Here is a 12480-nt window from a genome sequence, read left to right as displayed (position 1 = left end):
CTTTTTAAGTGACGTGAATAATAATAATATCTTGAGTCACCTATTCATTAATAATAATAATAATCACGAGAGGGATATAATAATAATAACAGTAATAACCATTTGTGTTTGCATCCCGCATAATAATGATGATATTAATCAAACGTGACAGTGCCAGGAACCGTTGAATAATAATAATAATAATAATAATAATAATAATAATAATAATAATAATAATAATAATAATAATAATAATAATAATAATAATTTTGAGGATGATAATTTCATGAAGATTGTGACGAGCGTGGATTAAATTATTTGGTGACAACGTCCCTCTATTCGTATGTTGAATAATGAGAATGATAATATTAGAGTCATTTGGTACCTCTTTATTGTACGGTTTCCGTACGGGACGATGTTACAGTCATACTTGCGTGTTTGTTTACTTCGCTCGCGATGCGAGGGAGGTCACTGGCCACGGTATTTCCCACCGCTTCTCGTTATCTCATCTGTGGCAGTAGTCTACTGAGGCTAACTGGAAACAATTCAGATCACATGTAAATAATATGTAAATGCTAATTCATTGGTATGGCATCAGCTGGATATCGTAAGATAGGAACTGTCCGTGGAATCCAGTTTTCGCACTTCACGAGAAACATTACCCAGTCCGAGTACCGGTCTCGGAAAAATGTATATAGCCGGAGTACATCATCTTAGTTAAATCGGGAAGCCGACCGTAACATGGGTTATGCTCGGGCTCCCGATAGAAGGAAGCTATATCCTTGAGTAACGGTTCGATTCAAATGGAATCGATCCGTAAATTATACCTCCAAAATGTCATTTTATTTCAGAAGCAACGCAGCAAGATATTGATACCACTTGCGGTATGGCAAGTGATTTATATATGTAACATGTGTGTAAATTCAAATATTGTTGCCACGTGTATCAAAGTTTTATACGTCAAATGGCGTAATAAACCGCTCCTTCTGGCAAATTATTTCAAAGGAAACCACTCTCATAATCTTTTTATTGTAGTTAGATGATGCCCTTTTTAAAGTAACAGTCACTTCCTAGTCCTATCATGGAGTCCTTAAATCCAAGTTACAATCGAGCCTTCCCCCTTTTAATTTTAAGTTGCTCCGTTCATCCCCGTGTTCTATTATGCCGTTATATTTATATTTGATGATTTAAATAATGAACCGACACCCCTGAGATAAATGCTAGTCTGGGACTCGGGAGGTGGACGGGTGCAATAGACCGTTATGCCCTTCAGCGTTCATTCTACAAGCCTCTGTAAATTTACTAAATGCAGCCACAATCCCCTATTGCAACTAGGGTTGTGGCCACATTTAGTTCTATACCTCTTATTTTTAATTCGTTAGAAACTCAGTCTAACCATCGTCTTTTTGGTCTCCCTCTACTTCTCTTACCCTCCATAACAGAGACCATTATTTTCCTAGGTAACCTATCTTCCTCCATTCGCCTCACATGACTCCACCAATGAAGCCGGTTTAGGCGTATAGTTTCATCCATCTAGTTCTGTCCTAGCTTAGCCTTTATCTCCTCGCTCCGAGTACCCTCCTGCCATTGTTCCCACCTGTTTGTACCAGCATAAATTTTCGCAACTTTCATGTCTGTTACTTCTAACTTATGAATAAGATACCCTGAGTCCACCCAGCTTTCGCTCCCGTAAAGCAAAGTTGGTCTGAAAACAGACCGATAAAAAGATAGTTTCGTCTGGGAGCTGACTTCCTTCTTACAGAATACTGCTGATCGCAACTGCGAGCTCACTGCATTAGCTTTACTACACCTTGATTCAATCTCACTTACTATATTACCATCCTGGGAGAGGACACATCCTAAATACTTGAAATAATGTACCTCTTCCAACTTTGTATCACCAATCTGACATTCAATTCTGTTGAATTTCCTACCTACTGACATCAATTTAGTCTTCGAGAGGCTAATTTTCATACCATACTCATTGCACCTATTTTCAAGTTCCAAGATATTAGACTGCAGGATTTTGGTACAATCTGCCATTAAGAACCAAGTCGTCAGCATAGGCCAAACTGCTTACTACATTTCCACCTAACTGAATCCTTTCAGCAGATGATCCATGTAATCTACGAACAGTAAGCTGGCTCCATGGCTAAATGGTTAGCGTGCTGGCCTTTAGACATAGGGGTCCCGGGTTCGATTCCCGGCAGGGTCGGGAATTTTAACCATCACTGGTTAATTTCGCTGGTACGGGGGCTGGGTGTATGTGTTGTCTTCACCATAATTTCTTCCTCATAACGACGCGCAGGTCGCCTACGTACGTCAAATCAAAAGACCTGCACCTGGCGTGCCGTACATGTCCTGGGACACTCCCGGCACCAAAAGACGTACGCCATTTCATTTACGAACAGCAGAAGTGAAAGATTTCAGCCTTGCCTTTCTTTAAGAACCCTGAACGCAAAACTTTTTTTTTTTTTTTGCTATTTGCTTTACGTCGCACCGACACAGATAGGTCTTTTGGCGTCGACGGGAGAGGAAAGTCCTAGGAATTGGAAGTAAGCGGCCGTGGCCTTAATTAAGGTACAGCCCCGGCATTTGCCTGGTGTGAAAATGGGAAACCACGGAAAACCATCTTCAGGGCTGCCGACAGTGGGGATCGAACCCACTATCTTCCGATTACTGGATACTGGCCGCACTTAAGCGACTGCAGCTATCGAGCTCGGTGAACGCAAAACTAATCAACCATAATAATATGAATTACTATAAATCTGCTATAGAGTATTAAGAACATAATATATTTAATTATAAGTACAAATATTCATGACTGTGTCATCTAGATGACAAAAAAAAGGTACACAAAGGAAGCAGTGTATTTTTTTTCACTGTTCACTGGATCAATCAGTCTCTTATAAATTCAACATATGTATATCCACAAGTCATTGTAACAAGACTTCAAAATCTCACAAAGGTTGTTCAAGTAGGTTAGATGATATTGAGGATACATCAGTGACCCGCGTTTACACTACCAGGTCCCCATAAGCTTCATAATGGGTATCTCAGTTTCACTTGACCAAATAGTGGAATCACCTCACCTGTTCAATTTATAAGTCAGCTTCTGGACAACGTCTAAGTTAGTGAAAGGTGCAATTTTTGTTGATGCAAGTTGCTTTTACGTCGCACCGACACAGATAGGTCTTATAGCGACGATGGGACAGGAAAGGGCTAGGAATGGGAAGGAAGCGTCCGTGGCCTTAATTAAGGTCAACCCCAGCATTTTCCTGGTGTGAAAATGGGAAACCACGGAAAACCATCTTCAGGGCTGCCGACAGTCGGGTTTGAACCCACTATCTCCCGAATACTGAGTGAAATGGTCTGTTGCAGGTCCCACTGCGATTGTGACGACAGGTTCTACCAGTGTCTCAAGGATGTGATAGCAAGAACCAGGCCCTTGGTAGCAGTAACTGTAGGAACAGTTTACTTCAATGTTGCAGCACCTCAGTGCTTCGATGAAGACTACCCCATCGTGAAGTGCCTCGAGGAACACGGGTAAGTCCAACATTGCAGCTGAAACTCCCATCGTAATCCGTGCCAACAATGCGTGTTTCTTTATTTTTAAAGGATATTAAAATGCCAGTATTTACTTCTGTAACATGTTAAGTTTTTGAGATATGCTCATTTTAAAAGATCACACCCTCTTTCACTTCTTTTCACACCCCCTTAAGTGGATTTTCCGAAAACAAAGTAACTTTTAAAGGAGATTCCATCTACAAATTTTAATGTCTTTAACATCTTCAGTTATTGAGATATAAGTACCCTAAGTGCGACAGGCTTCGGCAGCCGGCACAATTCCTATTCTCGCCGCTAGATGGGGCTCCATTCACTCCATTCCTGACCCGGTCGAATGATTGGAAACAGGCTGTGGATTTTCCGAAAACAAAAAATACGTGTTTCTTTATTTTTAAAGGAAATTCCAAATACCAATTTACGAGTCTTTGAACTGTTCTGTTTTTGAGATATAGATATTCTCATTTTAAAAATTCATCCCTATTTTCACCCCTTAGCAAAGAAATATCCAAAAATCTCCCCTTAGTGAGCACCTACACTCTAATATGAATGTATCCCCAAAATTTCATTTCTTTATGTCCAGTAGTTTTGGCTCGGCGATGATGAATCAGTCAGTAAGTGAGGACATGTTATTTTATATACATAGATTATTCAGACAAAAAAGCCTCCGTCGCTCCGGTCTCCCTGCGCTGGGTTCTATGGTTCAGATCCCGGTCAGTCGATGTGAGATTTGTGCTGGACAAAGCAGAGGCAGTCAGGTTTTGCTTCGAGTTCTTGGTTTTTCATGTCATCTTTCATTCCAGCAACACCCTCCAATATCATTTGAGGCGTTGACATGGGAAAGGTTGTAAAAAAAAAAGTCGAAGTTTAGTTTTTCATGGAAAACGCAGTAGGTCTAAACGCTCACGCCAAAGACATGGAAATGGTAGAACTTCAACTGGTACGTAGACTAGTTTCTACGATTGGCGCTAGACCGGAACCTGTGTTAAGTCCACGAAGTCTGGCATCGAGAAGGTAGTGTCAACCAGTGCCTCTGGTGGAATTAAGTATAACCTTTGCCGTTTGTTGAAAGTCAACTGCATGTGAATCTTGTTGATAAATATTATAATTCGTTATCATGATACTTCAGTTGCCAGAATGCCTCCGAAACTTATTCCATTCAAAATGGTAAGTCGTTACTGCCAGCATCTTGATATGAGGACCGTCTTATCACGCGTTCATCTACATGCAGACCGTATAACCAGTTGGAAGGATACTAACCAGCAGCAAACTGAAAAAAAAAAATTATTGGCTATGCTGGATTTCTGGATAAAAATATCATTTGATTTATCATGAAATTTCCGTTTGAAACAAACAGGTCACTTGACAAACTAATTACACAGTGATTTTTTCACAACGTACAGCATTTCAACGCGAAATTTGTGCCTGAATCATAATTAACATAAATTTGTATGTTAAACTGAAAAATTGATTTTTCCTTGATTTTACATGATATATTTTCAGAAAAAACAACTGCTTCAGAATGTTGGGAAATAACTTCTGTAGAATTCACATTTTATGACTTACTACCATTCCCATGTCAATGCCTCATTTAATTTCTTCTGTCAATCAATCAATCAATCAATCAATCAATCAATCAATCAATCAATCAATCAATCAATCAATCAATCAATCAATCAATCAATCAATCAATCAATCAATCAATCAATCAATCAATCAATCAATCAATCAATCAATCAATCAATCAATCAATCAATCAATCAATCAATCAATCAATCAATCAATCAATCAATCAATCAATCAATCAATCAATCAATCAATCAATCAATCAATCAATCAATCAATCAATCAATCAATCAATCAATCAATCAATACTGATCTGCATCTAGGGCAGTCGCCCAGGTGGCAGATTCCCTACCTGTTGTTTTCCTAGCCTTTTCTTAAATAATCGCAAAGAAATTGGAAAATTATTGAACATCTCCCTTGGTAAGTTATTCCAATCCCTAACTCCCCTTCCTATAAACGAATATTTGCCCCAGTTTGTCCTCTTGAATTCCAACTTTATGTTCATATTGTGATCTTTCCTACTTTAAAGACATCACTCAAACTTATTCGTCTATTGACGCACTCCCACACCGCCTCTCCACTGACAGCTCGAAACGTACCACTTAATCGAGCAGCTCGTCTCCTTTCTCCCAAGTCTTCCCAGCACAAACTTTGCAACATTTTTGTAACACTACAGAACAAATCGAGGTGCTATTCTTTGGATTTTTTCCAGTTCTTGAATCAAGTAATCCTTAATTATTAATCATTAATAATTGCCCCAGAAGAGTGTGAAAAGCTTCGGCAGCCGGCACAATTCCTATCCTCCCGCTAGATGGGGCTCCATTCACTCCATTCCTGTGGATGTTCATTGACTGAGCACAGTGATTGATTGAAGCTTAAAGTCATTATTGTTAGAGTTCCTGAGTTAAAGCATTAAAAAATCAGAGGTTTATCGTTTTTGTTGTCAGATTCTGTGTTTTTTAGTACCTGTACTTCTCGAATTTAGCTTTTTATAGAAAACTGGTAAAAATGGGCATAATTAGTGAAATTGCACACATAATAGTCGGGAGTAAAACCATACTGTTTAATCACACATTGCTCGTCATGCAGATTTGAATACAAACATCAAGAAGTATTAACACACCCATGAATATGCATATTTACAAATGTACAAACACAATTTCAAAGTGCAATGTACTATTCTGAATGTATTCATTTATCACAGTGCGATAGACCTACAAGGAAGAGGAATTTCGATGTTGATTGAAGTACAACATGCCAAATATTTGAATGGTGTCCTCGTTCACTGGAGACCGCTCGACCGCTTGACGCCACGCTGAAATGAAATGGCGTATGGCTTTTAGTGCCGGGAGTGGCCGAGGACATGTTCGGCTCGCCGGGTGCAGGTCTCTCGATTTGACTCCCGTAGGCGACCTGTGCATCGTGATGAGGATGAAATGATGATGAAGACGACAGAATCGAACCCAGGACCCCTGTGACCAAAGGCTAGCATGCTAACCATTTATCCATGGAGTCGGACGACGCCACGCTGTTCGCGTGTTGGTTGGGAAAAAAAATCGCTCCTTGAGTAGCGCATGGCTTCTTCTCTTGCAGTGTTTATCCAAAACATCTTTCTTCTTCCATTCAAGTATTTGATTACAATGTCGACACATCAATATATCTGTATCGCTTACATAAAAATGTTCCGATTTGTAAGTCTCGGCACGCTGTTTGATCGTCACTTTACTTCTACCCCTGGTTACCATGGCTACCGTACTTTAAAAGAGAACTACTACTCAACACCAAGAATAATCAACTCTGATCAAGGGTCAACACAAACTGAATGAACGCATTAAGCTCTTTGATTGGTTGTCCTTTGCAATGCTATTTGGCCGTTCAAAGATATTCCACACAGTGAAAGATTTAAGACGCCGTAATGATTCTTTCTCCTGAAACAAATAACAACGTATATCTTATTTTAAACAAAGATATACTCTATGTTAACTTCTCATAAAACCGAGAATTTCGCATCTATTTCGTATAAGCTGTATAATTTCGCATTTTGAATCAATTTCGCATTTTATCGCTAATTCCAAATCACTAAAAATCACTCGTAGGGGTCATATAAGATGAAAGCAGATACACTGACAAAGTTTCAACATATCTCGCATTGATCACAAACTCTAATTATTGTATGATCGGGCGAGTTGACCGTGTGGTTAGGGGCGCGCAGCTGTGAGCTCGCATCCGGGAGATAGTGGGTTCGAACCCTACTGTCGGCAGCCCCTGAAGATGGTTTTCCGTGGTTTTTCCCATTTTCACACCAGGCAAATGCTGGGGCTGTACCTTAATTCTGTACCCGAGAACCAAACTATCTTATTCTTTTGCCTGTTTGAGATAACGCGGAGTGTAGATGACGAAAGAGCGCTTTATTGAGCTAGACTATGGTAAGTCTGGTAAAACAATAAGTTTACGAATTAGCAGTGTCAGTATAATCTTTAGTCCTGAGAATCCTGTGAGCCAACTTATTCCAAATCCACTTACGATACTTTGGTTCTTGCGATAGCCTAAGTCCGTTTAAGATAGTTTGCATTAAGATATTGTGTTACCATTGTAGTTCAAGTCACATTATTGACAAGGATTTTGTTGACTTAGGTGGGAATATTACCATTGTTGCATGTTCTACTCGGTTTCATTCATAAGAAGCAATGAGTCGTGGACGGATGTTGGTTGATCTTGCACTGCTGCTAAACCCGTGTCCAGGAGGTAAGAATAATATTGATTAGTACAATATATTTCTATTTCTATGCTCTACAGATATTGAAAAGTAAATTGTTGACGTTTTAGAAAAGAGGCTTCGTCTTTATGAGCCTCAGAGTAATTAACTTGTTAATCAATTTCTTTTACAGGGTTTAATGACAATGACAATGAGCTTAAGGGAACAGAAACTGCCTTTCCTTCTATGAATCTACAAGTAGATAAAAAAAGTGGAAGTAAGTATTAAGTTCACCGCACTTTATAATCATGAAAGGTTATACTGTATTTGAGAAAACGTTGTTTGTAAGAGCCAATGCAATTTGTTCAAGAACTGTTATTTGTTCGCGTGCTTTTATTTGTTGAATACTAGACAGGTGGGCAAAAGATAAAAAGATAAAAATCAACACAGAGAAAACAGTCAAAAGGACATTTCGGTAAGGTGGACGAGAGGCCGCAAGTGATTTTTTTGCTATTGGCTTTACGTCGCACCGACACAGATATGTCTTATGGCGACGATGGCACAGCAAAGGGCTAGGACTGGGAAGCGGCCGTGGCCTTAATTAAGGTACAGCCCCAGCATTTGCCTGGTGTGAAAATGGGAAACCACGGAAAACCATCTTCAGGGCTGCCGACAGTGGGATTCGAACCTACTATCTCCCGAAGACTGGATACTGGCCGCACTTAAGCGACTACAGCTATCGAGCTCGGTAGGCCGCAAGTGAGAGGATATACTTAGGATCTACAGTCCTCAAGACTGTCAATACATTTAAGTATCTAGGACTGACCATGCAAACAACAGCAACAACCTATAGAATTTACATAAAGTCTAGAGCAACGGCGGCCACCAAAGCAATACATGTTATTAACAATTATCAAGCTTTCACTAGAAACTGCTATGAAACTATTCGATGCGACAATTGCGCCAATTGCCACATATGGACTGGACATTATATGGGATAAACTGGGTCTGGCTGAGCTGAAGACAATTGAAGCAGTGAAGTCGCGCTTCCTGAAAGCTACACTGGGAATATCAACATACACAAAATCAAGGCTTGCATGTGAGCTTGCAAAGGAGACCTTTTCCATCGAGGACCTCCGAATGAAGCGAGGGCTTCCATCCATAGACGCTTGGGAAAAATTACTGCAGGACGGAGTGAAGAAAAGAGAAAATATCTGGCTCGATTTTTAATCAACGGAGGCGATGATGAATAGAACATGGACAAAGACTAATCAAGACATGCGACATTTCGTTAACTCGATGACGGTCCATGGGTATCACCATAAACTGTCCAACACCGAGTACTTCTTTGACCCTGACGAAACCTGTGTTTGCAAGCTGTGCAGTGAGCATTGCGGTCGATATCACGTAACCACATGCAAAAACCGGGGATTATCCATTGTGAACTTCTGTAATAGTGAGAGGTGACAAACTTTGTTTATACCTACCATACACAATTTGTGTGATGTATCTTTATTAATTATGATGATTAATAAAGAGTTTATTATTATTAATATAGTTTTTGTCCACAGGCCCCTACTGTTACGATGCCCGATTTTGTGAAGAAGAAGAAGAGTACGGAGAAGATAGTGGAGGAAAGGTGTACACTCAATTAGAATGTGTTAAAGTGAATTCGCATTACACTGACGTAGGTTACAATGATCAAGTCTCCACGCCTATTTACCCGCCGCTTGTTGCTGAAGAGAATGCCGTACCAATTTTCAAGGGCTTGTGGGTAGTTATGGTAAGAGATCACAGTCCCCACAAGAGCATTCGTTGGAGAGTGACTTTAATAATACCCCATCCAGTGCCCTTTCTTCTGTTCGTGACATCAAGCAAACAGAGAGCGGAACATTTTTGCTCCCCTCTCGTACAACTGGTGCTAGATTGGTTCCGTACTCAGATTCTGAAGATGAAGATGAAGAGTTTGAAAATAATAAGAATGGTTGTAGGAAAAGGTAAGGAAGTACTCTTTTGTGGAAGAAGAATGTGAGGAAAGTAAAGTTATTAGGTGCAGAAGAATGTGTCTCTTCATCTGGGAAGTTAGTTGTTAAGCGTGTCCTTCGTTCTGATGTAGAAACTGCAGAATGAAATGTTCTAAAAAGGTAACTGAGGTTGAAAGACAGCAAATATTTAATGAATTTTGGAGCGCAGAGAAGAGTTGGCACCTTAAAAGACAGTACATTATTCCCCTTGTGGAGGAAAAGCCAGTTATAAGGCATAGGCCACGATGTCATGAGACACAACGGCAAAGAACAGCAACAAATATTTATCATTTAAACGTTTCAAACAATAAAATCCTCTTTTGTCAAGGAATGTTTTTAAATACACTGAGGATAAGTATTCAAATGGTGTAAACTGCCTTGAAAAAGGCCACTGGATGTGGTATGAAATAAAATCTCAGAAGAGCTTTGTCATGACATTAGAGCACATATTGACAGATGAGAGTCATTACAGCAGGGAACGAACGAAGAGGAAGTACATAGGAAGTGAACTGAATCTATCTTTATACTGCCAAGAATGCACCAAGGAAGGAAAAATAGCAGCAAAAGAATGGCTGTTTCGAAAAATATTCAGTGAAGAGTATAACATCGCTTTTAAGTTGCCAGGTAACGATACGTGTGACAAATGCGATGAATATAATATCCAGATAAACCAACAATCGTCCACACAACATGAGATATCTGAAATTATAGAAAGGAAGAAAGAGCACTTGGAAGAAGCCACCCGCCGCTACAAGATGAAAGCAAATGACGAGAAAACTTGGGGCGGAGACGAAAAAGTCGTCGTGGTGGACCTACAGAAATGTTTAGCGACATCAGATATAACAAATTCAGAGTGCTACTACCTCAGGAAGTTATGGACACTAAGACATTCCTAATGCATGATGTGTGATGAAACCTGTGGAGGCCGTGGACGAAATGAGATGGCTTCATGTTTCTTGAAATGGGCAAATAATCATCTAACAGATGAAACACACATCCTCACTGTCTGGTCAGATAACTGCTCAGGTCAGAACAGAAATCATCAAATGATTATCATGTACTTCTGGCTTATTTCAAAATGGAAAAATCTGCAAGTTATTAACCACAAGTACTTGTTGCGTGGGCACACCCACATGGAAGTGGATACTGTACGCAGCATTATTGAAAGGAAGAAGACAAGGATCGAGACACAAAACATCTTTACTTGCAATGATTGGATAAACTTAGTAGAAGAAAGTGGAAAAAATTCGAAGTTGAAAGAATGTATTTGTCATATTTCAAAGATTTCTTGGTTTTTTCAAGCAAAGACAGCAACATGATTGTTCTGAGGAAGAAAAACACCCTGAGAGAAAACGCACATATTCCTGAAATGGTTTGGATCCAGGTGAGAAAAGACAAACCATACGCCTATAAATACAAAACCTCGTTCCAGGATGAAATGTTCAAAGAAGTCGATTTGAGGAGGAATACCACAAGTGCCAGGACATCTTTCGCACAAACTCTTCCTGTTATTAGAACTGATAAGAGGTCAATTAGTAAAGAAAAGTTTAAGGACTTGTGCAACATTTTGAAGTAGGTTTCAGAAGAATATCACTTGTACTTCAGGAATCTCAAGACTGAAGAATCCGTTACAGAAGACTACCCTGACTCGGAATAAAAATTGTCTGGTTAGCAGTTTTGGCTCATGATATATAAACTTTGTCATAAGCGCAGTAGCGCTCAATGCTGTACTGAATTTTATTGATGTTTTCTTCCTTGTGATGTTTATATGTTTATAATAAAGTCAATGTGAAAGGAGTTAGCGCTATAATTGTATAGTTTAACATGTCTTTCTCCTATCCTAAGTCCTCTCCACATCCTGACAAACCCATATCTCAAGTGCACAAAAGTATTTAAGAATGAGAGAACAAAACCCGTCATCACAGTATTAAGTACAATTGCCTATTATTATATAAATGTTATTTCAGTCTTTTGTTACGACCTTGTAGGGAAAGTTGCGAGTAAAGTTCGTTTTCTGGTTCTACAGTTAAACTTACCATTTGAACTTAAGATAGTCTGGTTCTCAGGTACAGAGTTAAGGCCACGGCCGCTTCCTTCCTATTCCCAGGCCTTTCCTGTCCAGTCGTTGCCATAAGACCTATCTGTATCGGTGCGACGTAAAGCAAATAGAAAAAAAAATTAAAAATTGTATGTTTTAGGCTGTTTCGACGGCGGTGTGTGTCATACGAACTAGACAAAAGTCGTCCCAAGGAATGGCAGTGGTTCGACGCCAAGTTCTTCTAGCAGAGTCTCTAGTCTCGAGTTCCTAGAAGACGGAATTCTGGATGCACAATTTCAAGAAGGACCCTACTGACATATCTTTCTGTTTTATGTCTTTGGTGAACTGTTCGCTTGTTCTTTAAAGGAATAATAATAATAAAGTTATTGATTTTACGTACCACTAACTACTTTTGACTGTTTTCGCAGTCGCCGAAGGGCCGGAATTTTGTCCCGGAGGAGATCTTTTACGTGCCAGTAAACCTACCGACATGAGCACCTTGAAGTACCACCGGACTGAGCCGAGATCGAACCAGGCCAGAGACTGAAGTCAGCCTGGCGTTGTTTGACAGTTGTCAGCTGTTACGAGCGCTACGTCCAGCCTCGAGGGGTGTA

At 39.8% G+C, this 12480-nt stretch overlaps 1 protein-coding gene across 1 annotated transcript in view; it reads left to right on the top strand.

The window, feature by feature from the left end:
- LOC136886791 (phospholipase A2 imperatoxin-1) overlaps positions 1 to 12153 on the top strand; it is an 84020-nt gene extending 71867 nt beyond the window's left edge. The window contains exons 5-6 of the mRNA XM_068230514.1: positions 3361 to 3525; positions 12027 to 12153. Of these exons, the coding sequence (XP_068086615.1) occupies positions 3361 to 3525; positions 12027 to 12111 (250 nt within the window). The 3' untranslated portion in view covers positions 12112 to 12153. The remainder of the gene's footprint in view (positions 1 to 3360; positions 3526 to 12026) is intronic.
- The last annotated feature ends 327 nt before the right edge of the window (positions 12154 to 12480 follow it).

Source organism: Anabrus simplex, chromosome X (assembly GCF_040414725.1).
Source record: "Anabrus simplex isolate iqAnaSimp1 chromosome X, ASM4041472v1, whole genome shotgun sequence".
In the NCBI taxonomy this organism is placed as follows: domain Eukaryota; kingdom Metazoa; phylum Arthropoda; class Insecta; order Orthoptera; family Tettigoniidae; genus Anabrus; species Anabrus simplex.
This window is presented reverse-complemented; position numbering and strand designations above follow the sequence as displayed.